This window comes from Pyrus communis, chromosome 2 (genome assembly GCF_041283825.1).
Source record: "Pyrus communis isolate YQ-2024b chromosome 2, ASM4128382v1, whole genome shotgun sequence".
Lineage (NCBI taxonomy): Eukaryota > Viridiplantae > Streptophyta > Magnoliopsida > Rosales > Rosaceae > Pyrus > Pyrus communis.
The window spans coordinates 27,096,284-27,117,971 of record NC_142566.1 but is presented as its reverse complement, the minus strand read 5'-3'; the positions used below and the strand labels follow the sequence as shown (position 1 = coordinate 27,117,971).

Here is a 21,688-nt window from a genome sequence, read left to right as displayed (position 1 = left end):
TGTATACTTCCCAGAAAAGGAACATATATACGTATGTATAGATATGTCAATCATGCTTCATGATATGCCATTCATGCTCCATAATATACCATTCATGCTTGAGAATATGCCACATCAGAATCTCATAATCAACTATAAATACTCAAGCATAATTCACATCAATAACATATAATCTGGCAGTCGGGAGTCACCTAACGTGACATGTACCGCTGCATCTAGAGCTCCAATCTCAACTCAATATCTGAATCTGCACACGAGTCGGAACCACCTAATGTAGTCTGTCCGACAGGACTGGGTGTAATATATATACGCTCTAGTGCTACGATCACGTGAAGACTGTGCGAATAATCGCGGGTCACCTACGAGTCAGAACCACCTAATGTAGTCTGTCCGACAAGGCTTGCACCTAACTTGGATCCAAGGCGAGCGTGTGGTGCTGGTGAACATCACGTGAAGGACTGTGCCCTGGCCCTGGGCGGGAGCACTAACACCGGGGGTGCAGATTATGAGCTCTCTAAACATCTCAAACTATAATTGCATAACAACAAGAATACCACTTACCTGGCACTTACCTGTGCGTCCACAGCACCAAATACACAAATATGAATGTATGCCACTACCAATGCATATGATAATGCGTAAGTGATAATAATATAGTGCATGGCATAACTCAAATAACCTTTTCTATTTAATTTCTGGGAATATAAATGTATATAGGTATATACGGAAAACAAAAGCCCACTCACTGATAATTAGAAGGGTCGTAGCCCCCCTGCCTCGAATGTGAACGTTCGTCCTCGGAAAACGAATCACCTATACGCAACAAAGTTACGAAAACATTAATTTAAAAGCACCTAAGCAACTTCTCGTAATAACTTCTCATACATTGCTCAAATTGGACAATTGAATATACCAACGTGATCTACACAACCTCAGGATCACACCCATATTTTTAAAATAATTTTTGGACCACGCACGCGCCCCCACGCGCCTGACCACGCACGGACCTACGCGCCCCCACGCGCGGCCCACGTGCACTGCACACTGACGGCGTCAACTGACGCCGTCAGGAATATTCCGTTATCCTGACGGAATATTCCCTAACTGACGCCGTCACTGCCGTTAGGAATATTCCGTTAAACTTAACGGAATATTCCCCTTTCTTCTCCGGCCAGTCGCCGTCGCCGGCGCCGTCGCCGGAAAACTGGGAATTTTTCAAACCTTGTTTTCTCCTTCGTTTTTCAACCATTTTTCACGTTCTTTATACCAAAATGAAGCTTAGGACTAGTAGAACAACGTTAGACTAGTTTTAAGGCCTAGAAACCACACGATCATACCTGCAACAACGATCAAAGTTCGGCCAACTTTGAACCTAGCCTTCCCAACGTCCAAATTCTCCCAACGAACCACTCCCAAGCTCCTTGGGACCTCACAAACACATCTACAAGCTTAGAAATTCCAAAAACACACTAGTTTAGGTTTGCATGAACAGTGCAATAATTCGGCCATTGTTGAAACTACGTGAAAACGTTCGAATTCTTACCTGGAATTGGTATGGTTGTGCTCCTCGCAACCTCACGAGTTCAATGGTGTAATTGGTTCCTGGATTGGTGAAGGTTTGAGTATATGTGTGTGTTGTCTGTGTGTAGAAGAAGAAGAAGAAATGGGCTCGGGGAAGAGAGAGAGAGAGAGAGACAGAGAAAGACAGAGTGAGGGAATGAGGGAGAGAATCCCGGGAGAAAAGAGAGTGTATAAGTGTGTGTGGTCCCACCACACCACACAACACACATTAACGGGATAAAACGAATTAGGGGTATAATCGTAAATTCACACGTACGTTAAAATGAAATTTGGGACGGGATGTTACAAACATAGTTTATCTATTTATTATAAGAAAATACTAAGGAAACTCTTTAAAAAATGAGAATCTCTATGAACTTTCCACCATCTCATGTTTTTTGTACAATATTTTATTATGTTGGCACGGAAATTGTGTAAAAAAACGTGAAGTGACAAAGAGTCTGTGAAGACCCCACTTTGAGAGAGTCTTCTTAACATTTCTCTTTATTATATAAGGGTTTTTTTTATTAGCATCTCATATATTGTTGAATACACCCTACAATAAATTTAATACTAGATAACTTATTGAACCTACTACGCAATGAGAATTTCAACCTTAAAAAAATAAAAATTTCTAAGCACATCCCAAATCATTTTAACTTATATATTTCAAGATTATTTATCTTCTTCTACTCTCAAAAAAAGATGAATGTTCTTGATGACCCTTAGATGAAGGCACTGGTTTTTGTTGACAAAGCTCTCACTTTCTTATTAAGCAAAGAAAACTGTCATGAAGTGGTGATGTCAATGCATCTCCAAGAACATGGAAGGAAGTCATAACTTGTTACAAAACATAAACAATGCCCATCAATGCAACAAATCATTTTAGGTTCATTTGCAACAATAGAAACTGCACTAAAATATCTTAGCTTACTTGAATAATGTTAGTGGGAGAGTCATCCACAATCACTTGAGATGGAGGTATCATCTCCTTACTTTCCTCAGGACTGTTCTCCAAAGATGAGGATGGAGAACCAAGTCCAAGACCACTATCTAGTGCTACATTCTTCCAAGTTGTGTTATCAAGGTTCATTTTGATTTGAACCTTCAATATCCTTTGATTAGTTGGATTGCCCTGTCTGTTTGAAGTTTCATCTTTCAAGGCAAATATGAATTACGTTTAACTGAAATGTTTCCAGGGATGACCATTGAATTAGGTGACAAATGAGCACTGTTAGCAGCTAAGCCACCTTGTACAAACTGCTTCGTTGGTCTCTTGCGAGCTGTTTATTAAAGCAATCCAGGAACCCAAGAGCTAGACGTACCTCTTGGCTCTCTCCATATGTCTCTCTGCACACACATCATGATGTTGAAACAAGAAGGATACTTCCATGATCTTTCACTTGCACCTACGTGTGAAGTGTATGTAGAAATGTCGAGTGTAGAAAATACAAAGTGTATGTTGAGAGTGTAGGGTGTGAGGGTATTATGGGGAAGTATGTGGGGGTGTATTAAAATAAATTTTACTTGAAAAAGAAAATATGAGGTGTAGTAAGTATGTGGGGTGTATTCAATAATACATGGGGTGTTAATATAACAAGCCATTATATAACCGTTAGATTACAGAATTTGGTTAAACTTTAGTATAATTGATCTTTAAGGAGTAATATCCAAAATAAAATATTTAAATTACGAGATTGCAAAATAAAAAAACAAAACAAAACATAGAGCAAAAAAATTTAAATGAGAATGTAACCAATATTGGTTTGGAATTAATATAATAGAAAATAACTTTTTTTTTTTTCAATGAGTAACCTGTTCGGATCCTCTTTTTGAGTATTCAAAAGATTTTCAAATTGTATCTGTTTATCATACATCATGCGGTCAGAAATTATTTTAAATTAAATATGAATAGTATCTGATAAAAATTATCCACACAATATATGATAAACGAACATGATTTGAGAATTCCCAAAATCCTAGTAAAGAGAAACCGGAGAGGACCCTCCTCGCTTTTCCTTAATGTGAATAAAGCATCTTTCTGAGTTTCCAAGAATCTTTTAGATAATCTTTTGTCATTTCGTGCTCCTTTCTTACTTTTCTCTTTTTCTCTCTTTCCGTGCAACTTTTCCGCCCAGAAGTATGTTGTTTCTCTAGTGGAGAAGGATTCTTTTCCTTATTTTTTTTCCTCCCCTTCCATGTCCTCTTATTTAAACGATCACTGTTAAATCACGTCAACATGTATATTAATTTTTTATTAAAAAAGAAAGACAATATAAAGAGTGTGAGATGACGGGATAGAAGAGAATGGCAAGAGGAGAAGAGAGAATCCTAATCCTTCTCAAGTCACTAACTAAACATTATTATATTATAAACTTTTGTTTTTGTTGATTGAAGGATCTTGACTTGGGTTTAGGTATCTAAGTGTCATCGGTTCGGCAACACAAACACAACCACTGCCATATTTTTCAGTCTTAATCTGAACCACTGCAGTGCCATAACGGTGGATACCGCCATGACAACCCACGAAGCTTCCTCTTCATCCTCCTCCAAGTCAAAACTTTGGAATTCTATGGGTGAAGTGATTGTTACGACCACGAAGAAACGACGACTCCCAATAACAGTACATGAAGTGATTGTTACGACCACGAAGAAACAACGACTCCCAATAACAGTACATGATCATGATCCTCTAGGCCTAGCGCATTTACGTCTTTCCTTGTCTCTTGATACTCTCCCTGCAGGCCGTCATATTCGACCTCGCTCACGACAGCGTCACTCTCAACCTCGACCACGTCCTCATCAGCTCCCAGTACTCCAGCGGCAGCCACAGGATCCAGCGGTCAGTGACAGTGAAGAGCAGATATCCAACTCAATTGACGATGATCCTCTTGCGGGCCTTTGCAAATCCTTTCCATGTCTTTCTTTGTCTCCTGATCATCAATCCACTTTCTCAGGCCACATTCAGCCGGACGCCTGACTCTGTTGGCCTTCACCATTTGGAGAGAGCGAAAGGCTAATCAATTAATTCCCTTCTCCTGATTTTCCTGAGACATTGAAGATGAAAGGTCAGTTATACATTGTAAAACCAAAACAAAACAGAATCGCTGAAAACGTACGTTTTGACTGTAAACCAGGCATTATATAATGAATGTGAAAGAAGCATGTAGTATCATGTGCTGCATTACGGGTATATTTCTTGTCTAAATCCAACAATGACCATACCATATGCGATGCAGGAGCCAACTTAATGAATTAGAGTCCTAGTGTCTGATGTACTAAATGCAGTTTACAGATGTACTCTGCAGGTTCATTGCCTTTCAGTCTCTCTATGTTACGAGATCAATGTATTAGGTGTTCATAAATTAGTCTTTAGAATTCCAAGTATATTAATGTGAATCTTTCCAGATCCATGTAAAATTAGCTTATAAAAGGAGCTACTTTGTAAGCTTTTGGATTTCCTGCGTATGTGTGAAGCACAGGTTGACTTGGAGTGATTCCAAATTTCCAAGTCACCTTCTTTGTGATGCCAGAATTTATCTAATTGCTCTATTGGGGTGATTCCAATGCACCTTTGGCGTGATGCCAAAGGCCACACTGTTTCCGGATCTCTCTTTTGTTCCCATCTCTTGTTATTGTTACATACTCTAGATAAGATATATGGCAATAGTGCAATCAAAAACCTTCTTCTAAGAATAAGACAATTATGCATCCAAGTTAAAGAAAATCAAACCCCTAGCTTCACCAGCATCTGGATTTCCTGTCTCTAAGGATTGAAACTGTCTTTACTGAATTCGGATTACCGCACCAAAATTTGTGTCTAGGATTAGATGAAGAGAGCAAATGGACAAGATACTTAGCTCAGCAACGTGATACCCCAAGACCAATAACTAATGCAAGTTAGAATGTACCAATCAAATAATAGGGTTTAAGGAATGCATTTCAGAATACTTAATACCAAAAATGTTGATTCCAAGTTGAGCATGGATTGGAGAGAAGAAGCTATCCACAAAGTGAATAAACCACCACGCGATATAGAAAGTGATCGCTATTGGAAATACGACACACTGCAATGGAACAAAGAGTGAGCAGCTAATATGACATATATGAGCAAAAAGCAATCTCGAAGAAAGAGAAGGAAGCCTTGATCTCATTAGCTACCGCATTAAACAGATGCATCAAGAAAAATCCACACACACCTGACAAATTAGCGTAAAACTACATGAAATGGGCTCAGTCTAAAACTTGTAAGAGGCTAAGTTGTACATTTGTTGAATTCAACTAGCGAGGGCTATTCCTTTGCCTGTAAGATAACTCCTAGAGTTCAAACAAATGATATACTTCTGCCTTCAGAAAGAGAGAAAAATAGATTACAAATACATGGCAACGATCTAAGTTTAAGTTCCTATCACTACTAAAGCATTGCATCTTTCAGCATACCTCATGGCTCAAACTAATAAATTTAACAACTACTCTCAGCTCTAAATCTTAAGAATAATCAGAAATTCAACAACTTTAATTCGCAACCTATGCAAAAACTTTCAGCTTTTCCCTCGAATTTTCCTTCATTTTCTTAGCAACCAAACACAACACTATCACACAAAGCAATGAAATTTGAAACAGAAATCGAAACTCACCTCGCGGCCTGTGTGGTGGGAGGAGGTGAAGATGGGGAGGGTTTGGACGATGCGTCTTCGTCGCCGGAGTCGGCCACCGGAATGAGAAGCTCACAATCTCGCGGTACTCTGTCTCTGCTCGCCATTCCTTTGTATTTTTGGCCTTTCGAATATTTTGTTTTTATTTAATTAAATTTAATTATTATTTTAATTGGGTGAGGATTATTAAAGAATGAAAATAGTTAATCCTGTTTTTTTCAATTATTTAAAAATATAATAATACAGTGGAGATTATTACATGCATTTGTGGACTTCGAGGAAATGTCGTGTTTTGTTGTACCGTTAATTATACAAGACGCTGATTAATTAACGCTGAATCTCCAACACGATTCTTTTAGGATTGATGAGAAGCCTGTGAATTTTTTAATCGTTTCCGTTTATCGTATATTATGTGATTAGTTTTTATCAGCTACTCTTTTCAATTTATTATAAACAAACATGATTCACCGATCTCGAAAATCCTCACAATGAGGATCGGATGAGGATCCAAATTCGCTTAAACTCTCTGGGTGCGTTTGTTTGAGTGGATTATGGGGGACTGGACTAGACTAGATTAATTGCTAGTGTAGTCCCATGTTTGTTCTGGACAAGGATTAGGTTTAATGAGTCGTTAGAAGGTATTAGCGAAGCCCACCAAAAACGAAGGTCTTAGCTAATCCCATCTCTCCTCTCTCCTTCACACCTTCCCGCATCACTCGCTGATGCAGCAGCCGCTCTCTCGTCGTCTTCTTCTGCTTTGCACCTTCGCCAGCTCCCCTCTCCTTCCTCGTCGCACCGCCTCATAGCCGTGAAACGTGTAGATGATCAACGACGGACCTACATCGCCCACGAGTTTGATGCTTTCTGTCGTGTCGCCAGATCGGAGTTCCAGAAGTAGATGGAAAATAAATACACAGAGGGAGTCAAGAGTGTGATGAAGACGAAATTTGGGTCCCGCTTTCTTAATTTTGAATTTTGAATTGGGTTTTTTGCCTCCCTACATAATATTGGTTTCTCAAGTACTGTTTGATTTCTTGCTTTTCATTTGATGGGTTAATCGATTGGAATTCTGGATTTGTTTGTTGGATTCGTTTCTTTGATTTGGGTTTTCTTTATTTTTATTTTTTTTTTCTCTCTCTTTTTGGTGAATGATTTGGGTTAGTGTTCATTTGCTAGATCCGTTACCGAGTTCATAGATTTTGATGCTTTTGATGTTGTATTGAATCTTAATTTGTTGATTAATAGCTTAAAGTTGCCAACTTTATTTCTGGAATTGGTTGATTCTTAATTTATACTGAGTTAAGTTTCTTTTGGATTTGGAACTTTTTTAGTAGAATTCATGGATTTTGATGATCATATGCAAATAAGCTGCGTAATGTTTAAAGGGTTTGTATCTGTTGTCTCATTATCCTGTTTTCTAGTCCGGTACTGCACCAAACGCTTCATTAAGCTAGTCCAGCTTAGTCTAGTCTGAACCAGTTCAGTCCGAGACAGTCCGGTATAACAAATGCATCCTCTTTGTTTCTCAATTTTTACTATATATTGATGTTTGATGAGCTGTCTTCCAATGATTGGATGCCAGCATTTTTGCCTTGCAATTTGGTGTTCTTTTTTGGCAATAAAATATGAGAAATGCTAAGGGCATGTTCATACATATATACATATATATATATATATATGACAAGAAAAATTTTGCATGTATTTATAAGTAGTTAGACTAGTATCTATATTGTCAACTAGTTTCATAGGAAATAACCCAACTACTTATAAGCATATGTAAAATTCATATTTCTATCAATATGAGATTTATTTTCAGTAGAGACATGCAATTATTGAACATAAACTCAATTTGGTAGGCAGGGACAAAGTTGTTATTCTACTAAACTGATGTCCAAGAAACTATGGTTTTGTGAGAGTGGGGAAAACGGGGTTTAATCTAGCATGGGGGCAAACTTCTAAAGGAAAATATGTAGAATCTCAACTTTCTTCATGACCATGCAAACCATGACGCTTGTTATCATCCCCAGCACACAAATGAGTACTACTACAGATGAACCGAAATGGAAAAGGCAAAATCACAAAGCATTGCACTCTCGCACAGACCACACTCGACGTCGTCATCAACCTCTTTCTCATCTTCCCAGCTCGACTATTCGGATTTTCCCTTTGCATGCATCCTTCAAAGTGTCCAGTAGCATCAGATGAATTAGTCCTCATTTTATAAACAATTAATTTGTGATATTCACTAGTTGTTTTTGTTATTTGGAACATGAAAAGCAAACTCTGTTCGGCTAATGAGGTTTCTCGTCATGTTGTTCATCAGCGGTTGATTTCATCCTCTTGTTTCGACATCTGCTAGCGTTTTAGCCACCATCTGGACTCGGTCTTTGTTAGAAATTTTGAGTAGATGTTTCATTATCTCGTATTGGTCACCACCAAAAGCAGTGGTGAAGCCATGAATTGTTGAGATTAGGGCAAAGTATAAAAGGGTAAACAAATACTGTAAACAACCAAATCATTTTAATAGTAGACAATATTAATGTCGTTCATAATTTATTAATACAAACAAGTTACGAATGTTGTCGTCAATGTTTCATCACTTTTATGTCATGAAAACGTTGCATACGAAGCTCATTAACAATAAAAATACAAAATTTCTTTCTCAATGTAAACAACCAATTAGTCTCTTATTTCGTAATGTAGTGGTGTTTGACAATTCATAACCAAATACACAAAAAATAACTTAGTCAAACGTCACTATTTGTGATACAAATCCAAAGAAAATTAAAAAAAAAATGATGGGTGTGAGTGCTAGATGAAGACACCTAGCGGCTAATTTGTTTGATGTTATTGCATGGTAATCAAGTGTCAAACATGCAATCTCTCTTTACTTGTTTTTTAATGAGTTAATGCAAATCGCTCGATGTATTAATTGGTACATTCACTCCCTCTTGTTTCTCACATCTTCATAATCTATCCGTCTTCTCTAATGGGTAATGACTTCCATCACCTTTGAATTCACCATTAAAAACCAACCTTTCCTCAAAATCCATGATGATGACACAATGAAGCGGCGACAATTAGAGTCATCTGTGCCCCCATCTCCTAATCAAAATCCGTAAAATTGGTGTCTTCTCTAAAGACATCACCATCTCAGACAACCCCAACATCTCGGCTCACCTTTACCTCCCATACATCCATCAAAACAAAACCTAAAAGCTCCCCATCTTGGTTTACTTTCATGGTGGAGCATTATGTGTGTTGCCTGTCTTTGGACTCTTCACCCACCGCTGTCTCAATCGTTTTGTCTACATGCCTTTGAAAAGAGATGCACCGTTTCATTTTATTTTATTTTTCGAAGCCTAAAACGATGTCGTCTTTTGCCTGGGTATAAACATAAAAAATAACACCCTGCGCGCAGGTAAGCTACGCAGCAGCATATAGAACAAGAAGAGCCACCGTCTTTTTTCCAGTTTTCGGCCAAAGCAAAGGGGCTTAAGACTCCTTCATGGGCTTGTTTTTCGGTGAGCGGAGGGGTGGCCGCCTCATCGCCTATATGTAGCTTCGCCACTGACTAAAATGTTCCCTCACTTTATAAGGCTTTGTCCCTTTTAGAAAGTAGGATTGATGGACCATAGATAATAAAATTAGGCTCAACCTTAGATATGTGTTTTGGGATGTGCTAATTAATTGATAATTAATATATAATTAATTATCAAAAGATGGCCCTTGGATTTGAGCTCGTGCTCTAATAATTAAATTTTTTAATTATTTATTTTTTAACTAATTTTAGAATCGATTAATTAATTAATTTTTATATCAACAGACTCATTTTTTTCAAATGAAGTCTAAAGCGATGAAAGAATACCAAAAGCAAAGCATCCCTCTAAGAAGATGCCTTTAGAGGAGAAAACCAATTTTATATATACATGCATCTGCATGACATTTAGAACACAGAAAAATCAAACTCTTCTTCTACAATCCCCAACCTTCTTAAGAAATTCACCAGAAGTCTAGTTTTCTGGTGCTGGAATCTCAACTTAGATCGTTGAATCCTGGTGAAGCAGACGTTCGTAGAATTACAAGCACAGAGTAGAGACGAAATTCTGTTTCAAGGACATTATGGTACGCAAGCCTCGATCCTTAATTTGTTTGTTTAATATTATTTCATTTTTTTTTCATACTTTGTTAAATTATTTGTTCGCATTTATTATTTATTAGCGTATATAAATTTATCATTGATTGTTGATATTTATCCAACAGTCTTAACTCTCTTTTTCACTTTTTTTTTTTTTTATATAGAAAAACAAAAATGTGTCCCGTTTCAAATATTAGCATTGTCTCGTGGTGCAAGGAAGCATGAAGATACGGTAGAGATGATGGTTTGATGCAGGCTAACTAGCTTTGATGAACAGAGGAAGGTAAATGTTAAGGAGAATTTTTAAAGTGAGATTTTCTATGAACTTTCTATCACCTCACATTTTAAGTTTAACTTTTGTACTAACATTATAAAACATTATGCCAAAAAAATGAGGAGACATAGAATCCATGGAAAGTCCCACTTTTGTGAGAGCCTCATTAACATTTCTCATTGAGGAATTATGATGTGCTGGTAGGAAGGATTGCTCGATCCCTTCGAAATTTTTTGTTAATGGTCGAACTAATTACAATGTACCTTTAGTTTAAGTCAATTGGTTGTGGGCTCTTGTGATATTAATATAGGGGTGTGATATCCACATATATCTTTTTACTTTTCACACACCCTTTATTAGATCCGACATTGCCCAGGGAAGTCGATCCTATATGTCTTATATGTATATTCACATCTCTTCCTAGCACGATGCCTTTAGGAAGCTCACTGGCTTCGGGTTCCATGGGAACTCCCAAGTTAAGCGAGTAGTGCGCAAGAGCACTCCCATGATGGATGACCCACTAGGAAGTTTTCGTGTGAGTTCCCAGAAACAAAACCGTGAGGGCGTGGTCGGGGCCCAAAGTGGACAATATTGTGCTACGGTAGTGAAGTGGGCCCGGGATGTGGTGGACCCCGGGCGGGGATGTGACAATTTGGTATCAGAGCCAATCCCTGGCCGGAAGTGTGCCGACGAAGACGTTGGGCTCCTAAGGGGGATGGATTGTTAGATCCCACATTGCCCAAAGGAGTCGATCCTCTATGCCTTATATGTATATTCTCATCTCTTCTTAGCACGATGCCTTTTGGGAGCTCACCGGCTTCGGGTTCCATGGGAACTCCGAAGTTAAACGAGTAACGCGCGAGAGCACTCCTATGGTGGGTGATCCACTGGGAAGTTCTCATGTGAGTTCCCAGAAACAAAACCGTGAGGGTGTGGTCGGGGCCCAAAGCCGACAGTATTGTGCTACGGTGGTGGAGCGAGCCCGGGATGTGGTGGACCCCGGGCTGGGATGTGGCACCCTTCTAATTTTCGAGCGTTGAATTGGATGAATTGAAGAATATTAAATGATAGAAATCTACAAGGGGTATATAAGAAGTAAAAAGAGATGTGTAGATAACATACCGCTTAATACATATGGAGAGGCAAGTAAAGGGGTCCTTAAGGCTATCTCCAACCAAAGGGTCCAGAGGGTCAGATGCCAGAAAATAGCCCAAAAATCATCTCCAACCGAGGGCTAGGCCAAAGGGCTTGTAAGCCCCACGGGACAAAAAATGGACAAATGGGCAACTGACTAGCCCAACCTAGCCAGCCAACCAGCCTCAAGCTAGCCCTTGATGTCATATTTGATTTGATTTTTTTTTAACAAAATTTAAAAAAAAATATTAATTTTTTTTCCCTATAACTTCCTAAGCTATTAAACAACATTAAATAACATGAAACAACATTAAACAATATTAAACAACATAAAAAAAAATTAACAACATGAAACTTAAACAACATTTTTAAAAACATTTTAACAACATAAAACTTAAACGCCTACTCCATACTTCTTTTGGCCCAAATATTTGCAACAAGATCCTGTTGTAGGTACTTGTTGTAGTTTTTAAATTTAAGTTGTTGTAGTTTTTAATTTTAAATAATAAATTATGTTTGGCCCTATGACCCTTTGGTCCCTCGGTTGGAAATGATTTTTTGTCACAGGACTATGTTTGGCCTATGACCCTCTGACCCCTCGGTTGGAGATGGTAAGAAATAAAGTCCTGCACTGTTCATTGAAATATTAATTTCTTGAAAAGTTATAAGGCCAAAGAAAGCACTCCGGTCCTCGTTGGAGATGGCCTAAGTATTATAAGGCGCTGATTAATAAGTTATTCTGGAAGAATTAGACCCCAAAAGCAAGGAGAAAGCAAAAGGATGGTGGAATTAGAACATCGGCGTTCTTGTCTATACATTTGACTTTGGCATTGCTCCATGACGAAAGGAAAAAGACATCCAATAAATTACAACAAAAACTTCTTCGAGTAATTACAATTATTCAAGTAATCTATAATGTATTATTTTATGTTAAAAATTGGAAGCATTGGAGATGTAGCATGGTAGCATATATACTACATTTATAAATTAAATAATGTGTCACAAATAAAAAATAAGTACGTTAATCAATAATTAAGTAATAATCTAATTATTAACTTTCACGTCATTTAGTTTACAATTTTTTACCTATAAATTTAGTTTCTTTAACATTAACCATAAACAAAAGTGATCGAATAAAAAAAAACTGAAATGTGAAAGGATAAAGGATATTTAAAAAATGGGTAAATTATATTTGACCCCCTCAGATTTAGAGTCGATTTTAATTCCTTACAATATTTTTAAAACATTTCAATTTCATATATTTACTTATCATTTTATTTCAATTTTATACATTCATTATAAAATTTATTAAATAAACTGTTAACTGATGACGTGGCAAATAAAGAATCATCATTTGTATTGACGACTGCCACATATATGCATAACTAAACACTTGATAAAAAAATTAAAAAAATTAATTTTTAAAAAATAAAAATAAAAAAAGCGAAAACCCAGTTCGTCTTCCCCACGCCTTCTCCCCACCCGAGCCCACCCGCAAACGTTTACTACTTCCCTCAGGGCTACCTCGAGCAATCTTCCACCTCCTCCTCCTCCTTAAGATTGGAATTCCTAATTGGGTTTCTGAATTGTGAACAGGATAAAGCGTTCTGGGTTGGGTTCTCTGCGTTTTCTCTCGAAGCATTCGAATTATGGAGGGTTTGCCGAACTTGATTGGGAAAATCCCAAATGACCCCCCAAAATTGGGCTCCGCTTCAGCTTCCTTCGACCCTCACCGTGGGACTGAAGGTCTCGCCGCCGCTCTGTCTTCCTCCGATCAGTCTCGTATTTTGCTCAACAGACCCGCAAGGTACCTCTGAAGTTTCAGATATTTTAATGGTACTCTGTAAATTGGGGAGCGTTTGGTTTGGGATGGGAGTTTGTCTTTGAAATCTCAAATTGTAGGATTTTTTGCTCAATGATTTCCGCAATCATGGTTTAGGGTTCCAGAGGCTTGGGTTTTGTGAGGTTTAGCTTTCAATGATTTTCCATAATCGATTTTTTCAGTCAAGATGAATGAGAGTGGGTGGCAATGATTGGTGGGCTCTAACTTCGATTGTTTCTTCCCTCATTCACCTGGGACTTTCATATATTTTCTCTTGAGATCATCAATTTCCTTTTCTTCAAGGCTGCCTCTTCTTGACAGAGAAGGGGAGGAGATTTCGCATGTAGTCGTGAAGTAGTTGAAGAGTCCCTATCTCATCAATTTTTTTTTTTTTTTTTTTTTTTTCAGTCGTGATATGAACAACTGCAGTGCCATAACGGTCGATTCCGCCATGACAGCCCACGAAGTCTCCTCTTCATCCTCCTCCAAGTCAAAACTCTGGAATTACACTGTGTTTTTGAGCTTCAGCGGCGAAACGCGCAATGGCTTCACCGGCCACCTCCACGCGCAATTCAAAGACCGGGGATACCAGGCTTATATCGATGAGGACGATCTAAAAAGAACGAAAGAAATAAAAAAGGAACTGTACCAGGGAATTGAAGAGTCGAGGATCTCTATCATTGTCTTCTCAAAGATGTATGCAGGTTCGAGTTGGTGTCTTGACGAGCTGGTTAAGATCATGGAGTGCAGAGACAAACTGGGGCGAGATGTTTTGCCAATATTCTATCATGTTGATCCTTCACATGTCAGGAAGCAAAATGGAGATTTTACCGAAGCATTTCAGAAGCACGAAAAGGACATCCATGAAGAAAAAGATGGCAAGACACGTGAAAAGGTAAACCAGTGGAGAAGGGCTCTTACAGAAGCTGCAAATTTGTCTGGCTACCATCTTAAAATCACTGACAATAGGTAATCATTCACCTGCTTTTCAAGATCTGAAACATTATAGTGAATGACTTAATCTCTCATATAAAACCAAACCGTAAATGGAGTTTAATTAATGAACGACTTTCGTTCTTTTAATTAATCACACACACACATATATATACGAATCCTTTAACATGAGGGATCCTCATTTTTCTAAAAAAAAGAGGACAGCCTTTTGATTATTGGATTTGACTTTAATAAAATTATGTGGCATGTGATTTAATCTCAACCACACAATTTCATTAAAGTCAAGATTTAAAAAAATAAAAAATGAGGATCCCTCTTGTTAAAGGGTGTATATATATATGTATGAAGGAAAGAAGGAAAGAAAATTGTTTATGTACTGCTGAGTAGGGACAATTTTTCGTACTTTTATTCAAGTTGAACAAAAATTATCCGATTTCTTTTCTAATATTTTTGTAATCTTTGTTTTTTATATTTATTTTTTTTTACAAAATTACGCCTGCGAATTTGGTTCAGTCAGATTTGAATTGTTTTTGTTTTAGGGGCTGTTACATCCAAATATTTTTTATGAAGTCTTGAGGTGCTAAAGTAATCTTCTGACATTCTAATATTAATTAATTAAAATATAATTAATAGAAAATTAGATTATAAGTCCTAAATAAGATCTATTTTTCGTTAAAGTTGAGTGTAAGATTAAATATACTGATTTTGGTTCTTTGACTTTATATATTACCTAAAATCTAGCTAATAATTATGACTTTTGTTTTGCTTTATTTTGACTATTATAGATAGAAGATGTTTACTTAATGTGTATTCAATACTGGTAAAAAATTGCAATGTGTTAATAAATATCATGCATTTTTTTTTCAAAAAAAAAAAAAAAAAAAAAAAATATATATATATATATATATATATAGAAGAGAAAGACTACCATAATGATCATGCTATACATATATTACATATATGTTTGCTCATATATATATATGTGTGTGTGTGTGTGTGTGTGTGTGTACAATTTGTATATCTATTCATATGTACATAACTATATATTTATGTACTGATGTGCCTATACATCTGAATCTATTTATGTACTGATGTGCCTATACATCTGAATCTATGTGAATATGTGTATCTACATATATAATTATGTACCTTTATTAGTGTATATTATTTATTATGTCTGCATATTAGTTCATTTTTTTTGGTTTTTTGTGATTGGCTGTACAAATTTTCATATATAGAAGATTGTCTGTACACTTTTATTATGTCTGCATATACAAGATGTTTATAAAAATCTTCCATTTTAAATTGCTAAATTTGATTTGTAGAAATAAAAATTCATATTTTTAAGGCCTACTTGATGATTAAATTAGGAATTTTAGAAAGAAAATTTGAAAATAATAAAAGTGTGCAGGGGTATTTAATATGACGTGATAATGAGTTTTAGAATCAGGGACTAAAGTTAGATTTATAAAAGTATCCTAGTTATAATGAAAAAATAATCTTATTTAGGTCCTTAAGTCTAAATGCCCCTATAATTAACATGCTTAATTAATATTTTACAGAAGCCAAACATTTATTAGTGTGCTTAATTAATACAACTTAACCTCTCATTTTACACTCCCAACTTTCTATAATTAGAAAAAAAAAAAAAGATATATACTTGTGAGAGAAGTGTAGAATAAGTTTTTAGAGTGTTAATAACAGTTCCCTTAAATAATACAACTAACTTTTATAAATCAATGAATGACTGTTTCTTTTATTCAGTTCGGTCACAAAATCACATGCTAGTAGCAGCCTGGTAGTGTGTGTGTGTGTATGGAGGAAAGAAATTTGTTTATGTACTGATAGCTCCTACTTTGCCTTCATTGAGTCCCACTAATGCTTACGAATTCAATTTTCAGGCACGAAGCAACGGTTATAAGAGAAATTGTTGACAAGGTTATTACGAACTGGCTTTTGACCATAAACATATTACCAGTGGCCAAGCACCAAGTTGGAATCAATTCTCGGATTAAAGATATTATCACTTATCTTTCAAGTGATGGATCAGATGATGTTCTCATGGTTGGAATTTGGGGGTTGGGTGGATTGGGTAAAACAACAGCTGCGAAAGCCATTTTTAACGAAATTCATCATAAGTTCCAGTTCAAATGTTTCCTTGCCGACGTTCGCGACAATACAAGTAAACATGGTCTGGCTTATTTGCAAGAAAAACTTATTTTTGACATCTTGAAACAGAAGTCTGAAATAAGCAGTGATAAAGGTATCAGTCTGATAGAAGATCAGTTTTCACATAGAAAGGTACTTGTCATCATAGACAACATAGATGAAGTGGAACAACTGAATGCAATAGCTGGAAATCACAAATGGTATGGTCCTGGAAGTAGAATTATCATAACGACACGAGATGAACATTTACTAAAGCAAGGGAAAGTGAACAAGATATATCCGGCTCAGGAATTGAATAAAGAAGAAGCTCTAGAGCTCTTGAGTTGGCATGCCTTTGGAGATCGACAGCCTAACGAAGGATTTCTTGAACTCTCAGAAAAGTTTGTTTCTTACTGTGATGGTTTGCCACTAGCCCTTGAAGTTTTAGGTTCTTTTTTGTTTGAAAGACCCATTACAGAGTGGGAATGTGAATTGAAGAAATTGAAAACAACTCCTGAAGGAAAAATAATAAAACCACTAAGAATAAGCTTTGAAGGGCTAGATGATACACAAAAGGCTATATTCCTTGACATATGTTGTTTCTTTATTGGAGAGGACAAGGACTATGTCGCAAAAGTATTAGATGAATGTGAATTTTTTGCGACAATAGGAATCAGTGTCCTCTGTGAACGATGTCTTGTAACTGTTGAACGCAACAAGTTGAATATGCATGATTTGCTTCGAGAAATGGCCAGAGTAATCATTTCTGAAAAATCTCCTCGTCAGCCTGAAAAATGGAGTAGGTTGTGGAATCCTCAAGATGTCACCCATGTATTAACAAAGAAATCTGTAAGTACATTCCCAATTTAATTTTGAATTAATGCATTGTACCAGAAAAGCATATATGTAACCGTGTGCGTATGTCTATTATACATTAAATAACATTCATGTGTAAATATGTGCGGTTGCACAAAGAATGTTAAACTAGCCAACAATAGTACTTTCATATATTCATCGTATGTGATTTTGCGTAATGAATAGTAATACAGGTAAACATATGCAAATAATCCGTTTCTTACCACTATAACCTTTTTCTGTTAACAGGGAACTGAAGAAGTTGAAGGACTTGCTCTACATTTCCCTAACAAGTCTAGTTGTTTCAGTACAAAAGCATTTGCCCATATGAATAAACTGAGACTGCTTGACCTCGAGAACGTAGAGCTCAATGGAGAATACGAACATCTCCCCAAAGAGTTAATATGGTTGCGCTGGCATAGATGCCGTTTGCAGTCCATACCGGATGACTTTTTTAATCAAGATAAACTAGTTTTTTTAGAGATGATCGGCAGCAGTCTGGTAGAAGTTTGGGAGGGTTCCAAGGTACAATCAATTACACAAAATGATGTTGTGTTTCTATTTTGTTTTGGATTTCCTTCTCTTTTTCATGTCATCTTTCTTTTGGATATTAATTTTAATTTTTCTTTGCTTTTCTGCAACAGTCGCTTCAGAACTTGAAAATCATTAATCTCAGTTGTTCCAGTTTCCTAATTAAATCACCGGACTTTTCACAAGTCCCAAATCTTGAAGAGTTGATATTGGAAAGCTGTATAAGTTTGTTAGAAATTCACCCCTCCATTGGTAATCTTACAAGACTCTCTTTGGTGAACCTTGAAGGATGTGACAAGCTTGTTTCTCTTCCAAGGGATTTCTATAGGTTGAAATCTGTGGAGACTCTTCTTCTTAATGGTTGTTATCAATTCAGAGAACTGCATGAGGATTTAGGGGAGATGGAATCATTGAGAGTACTTAAAGCAGATAATACATCCATAAGTCAACTACCACATACCACAGTAAGATTTAAGAAACTCACTCATTTATCTATAATGGCAGCGCCTTGTGGTGAACGTTCATATGCTTACTGTCTGCCAAGCTACAGTGGTGATCAAATCACCAACTTTCATATCATTCGTCACAGAATGGGCGCATTAAATGATGATGGAATCCCCAACGATCTTGGGAGTCTAAATTCTTTACAATTTTTGGATCTTGGAGGGAATGATTTTCATACCCTACCAAGCTTCAGTGGTCTTTCAAAGCTTGAAACTCTACTGTTAAGTAAATGCAAGTTTCTTCATACAATCCCCGACTTACCAACAAATTTGAAATTTCTGGATGCCAATGGTTGCCCTGCATTGGAAACAATGCCTAATTTTTCAGAAATGGCAAATATGAGAGAACTGGATATAAGTGATTCACCCAAACTCATTGAGGTTCCAGGCCTGGATAAGTCATTAAACTCCATGACATTGATTCATATGAGTAACTGCACCAATCTCACAGCTGATTTTAAGAAGAACATCCTACAGGTACCTCTCTTTCTCTCTCTCCCCCCTAAGTTAATTGCCTTCCTATCGATCGCATGCACACACAAACGCATATGTGCATGTATATATATGACACTTGTTATTGTATATATAGGGATGGACTTCCTGCGGACTCGGTGGCATTTTCCTCCATTGGAGTTATGTTCCTGATTGGTTTGAGTTTGTCAATGATGGCAATAAAGTCAGTTTTGATATTCCCCCTAGTGAGGATCATAATTTTGAAGGACTGACTCTGTTCTGCATTTCCCAATTTTCTTCCACTCTTGCCATTACTATTGTAAATAATACCAAGCATACTAAGTTGCGGGAGACCATCACAATCAGATCATATGTGCGCGATTATCTTTGGCAGGGACATATATCGAACGATAAGCTCAATTTGCAAAGTGGGGATAAAGTTGATGTAATTTTTGGAGATAGTGATTATCCTGATGGAATGAAGAGAATAGGAGTTAATCTAGTATGGGACAAACCTAAGAAGTAAAATATGCATGATTTGCATTGTGCTGTTTATGTTTTTGACCCATATGCACCTCGGTTCTATGATGAGGCAGGACCAAGCCATGACGCATCTGATAATAATCATCCCAGTAATCAAACGTGAATTACTACAGATGACAGAATGGAAAAAGGCAAAAATTGTGAAGTGAAAGCATCACCTGTCTCACCAGATTGGTTCGATGTTGAGGCACGATCAAGGCAGTGATGCATCGTCATCATCAAGCTCATCCTCATCTTCACATATCTGAGTTCTTGGTCTACAGATCACCGCTAGCTTCATCATCAGCAAGTCAACATTTCATATATCTTTCAGATTCTTGTGATTTTTCCAGTAAGTAATTGTTTTGAATTTTGAAGATATATTGCATTCAGAAACATTTCAGCATTACAAAAACCCATATAAGTCAAGCATCCAATGATTCGAGAAATACCATTCGAATTCGTAGAAATACTTGCCCTACAAATGCACCACACATTTTCTTGTCAAATGCATTTCTCATTTTACTCGCATAACCATACTTAATAGTCACTGGACATTACATAAACTAAGTTACTTGCAATTCAAGAAGGCCATACCTCCACTGTGAGATACATAGGCATCTGTTTCTTCTTCCTTAGGGTTTTCGTCTGCAAGACCAGCTTTGAATGGGGAAGCGTCACTCTTATTGTCCATAATAATTATTTTCTCACTTTCTTCACCCACAACATTTTTGGTCTGCATGAAAAGAACATTACTACATTAGCTTCTTAAAGTTATATTTGTATGGCAGAAAAAAAAAAAAGCACAAATTTTCTAAAAAGATTTTGGGACAAAGAAGACTTACAACTGATTTCGAAAGATTCTGTATTTTCCACCAGGTTCTGCCTCACATGGCTGTCTCTGATCACCTTCTTAAGCTCTTCATTTCCACTCTTCAAAAACTCATCGGCAGAATGCCTCAGTTTTTCAAATTCCGTCACAGAAATGTGTTTTTTGTTCAAGTGAATCGTACTGTGAAGCTTCCAGCTACTTGCCAAGCATGACAAGAGAGCAAGCAGATGAAGAGCTCCTTTCAACAAGTCTTTGGCAATGTCTTTCGGCTGCTGCTATTCGAACCTCATCCCTTTCGACTAGGAATCAATCGTGCGGTTCAGCTTCTGAGCTCCTCTGGACACTTCCATGAGCTGAAAAGATGAAGGGATCTGATACTCCCCTGTGATCACAACATCCTTCTCTGCCTTGTGATCCAAACTTGGTTCTCGAGTTCTTCGACTTTCCATCTTCCGCTCTGTTTTCAGGGAACCACTTCGATTTTCTAGTCATCCCACAACCAATAATTCCTTTTGGATCATCACAACATCTTTCTCTTCCTATTGTTATATACTCTAGTTAAGATATATGGGCACTAGTGCAATCAAAGACCTTTTTCTAAGAAGAAGACAATTAAGCATCCAAGTTAAAGAAAATCAAACCCCTAGCTTCACCAGCATCTGGATTTCCTTTCTCTAAGGATAGAAACTGTTCTTTACCGAATTCGGATTATCGCCCCAAAATTTGTGTCTAGGATTAGATGAAGAGAGAAAATGGACTAGATACTTAGCTCAGCAACGTCATACCCCAAGACCAATAGCTAATGCAAGTTAGAATGTACCGATCAAATAATGGGGTTTAAGGAATGCATTTCAGAATACTTCATACCAAAAATGTCGATTCCAAGTTGAGCATAGATTGGAGAGAAGAAGCTATCCACAAAGTGAATAAACCACCACGCGATATAGAAAGTGATCGCTATTGGAAATACGACACACTGCAATGGAACAAAGAGTGAGCAGCTAATATGATACATATGAGCAAAAAGCAATCTCGAAGAAAAAGAACAGAGCTTTGATCCCATTAGCTTCTACATTAAATGCATCCATCAAGAGAAATCCACACACATGACATGATTAGTGTAAAATGATATGAAATGGGTTCAGTCTAAAACATATAAGAGGCTAAGTTGTACATTTCTTGAATTCATCTAAGCTAGAGGCTATTCCTGTAGCAAAACTCCTAGAATTCATCTAAGTTTTAAGTCCCTATCACTACTAAGCATTCCATCTTTCAGCATACCTCATGGGTCAAGCTAATAAATTTAA

At 37.0% G+C, this 21,688-nt stretch overlaps 1 protein-coding gene and 2 long non-coding RNA genes across 3 annotated transcripts; 1 reads left to right on the top strand and 2 right to left on the bottom strand.

Annotated features, from left to right (window-relative positions):
• Positions 1-3,904: 3,904 nt before the first annotated feature.
• On the bottom strand, positions 3,905-6,339 carry LOC148698848 (uncharacterized). Its single transcript, XR_015960170.1, has 3 exons — positions 6,198-6,339; positions 5,519-5,627; positions 3,905-4,607 (listed from the first exon to the last, which is right to left on the bottom strand). It is a non-coding gene; the product is annotated as an uncharacterized LOC148698848 (long non-coding RNA).
• Positions 6,340-13,177: 6,838 nt separating this feature from the next.
• Positions 13,178-20,019, top strand: LOC137746920 (disease resistance protein RPV1-like). Its single transcript, XM_088690029.1, has 6 exons — positions 13,178-13,568; positions 13,992-14,552; positions 16,439-17,534; positions 17,790-18,065; positions 18,185-19,051; positions 19,164-20,019. The coding sequence occupies exons 1-6, from the start codon at positions 13,411-13,413 to the stop codon at positions 19,551-19,553; spliced, it is 3,348 nt and encodes a 1,115-aa protein (XP_088546155.1). The 5' UTR covers positions 13,178-13,410; the 3' UTR covers positions 19,554-20,019.
• LOC148698847 (uncharacterized) lies at positions 18,506-20,686 on the bottom strand. Its single transcript, XR_015960171.1, has 2 exons — positions 20,395-20,686; positions 18,506-20,285 (listed from the first exon to the last, which is right to left on the bottom strand). It is a non-coding gene; the product is annotated as an uncharacterized LOC148698847 (long non-coding RNA).
• Positions 20,687-21,688: the final 1,002 nt, after the last annotated feature.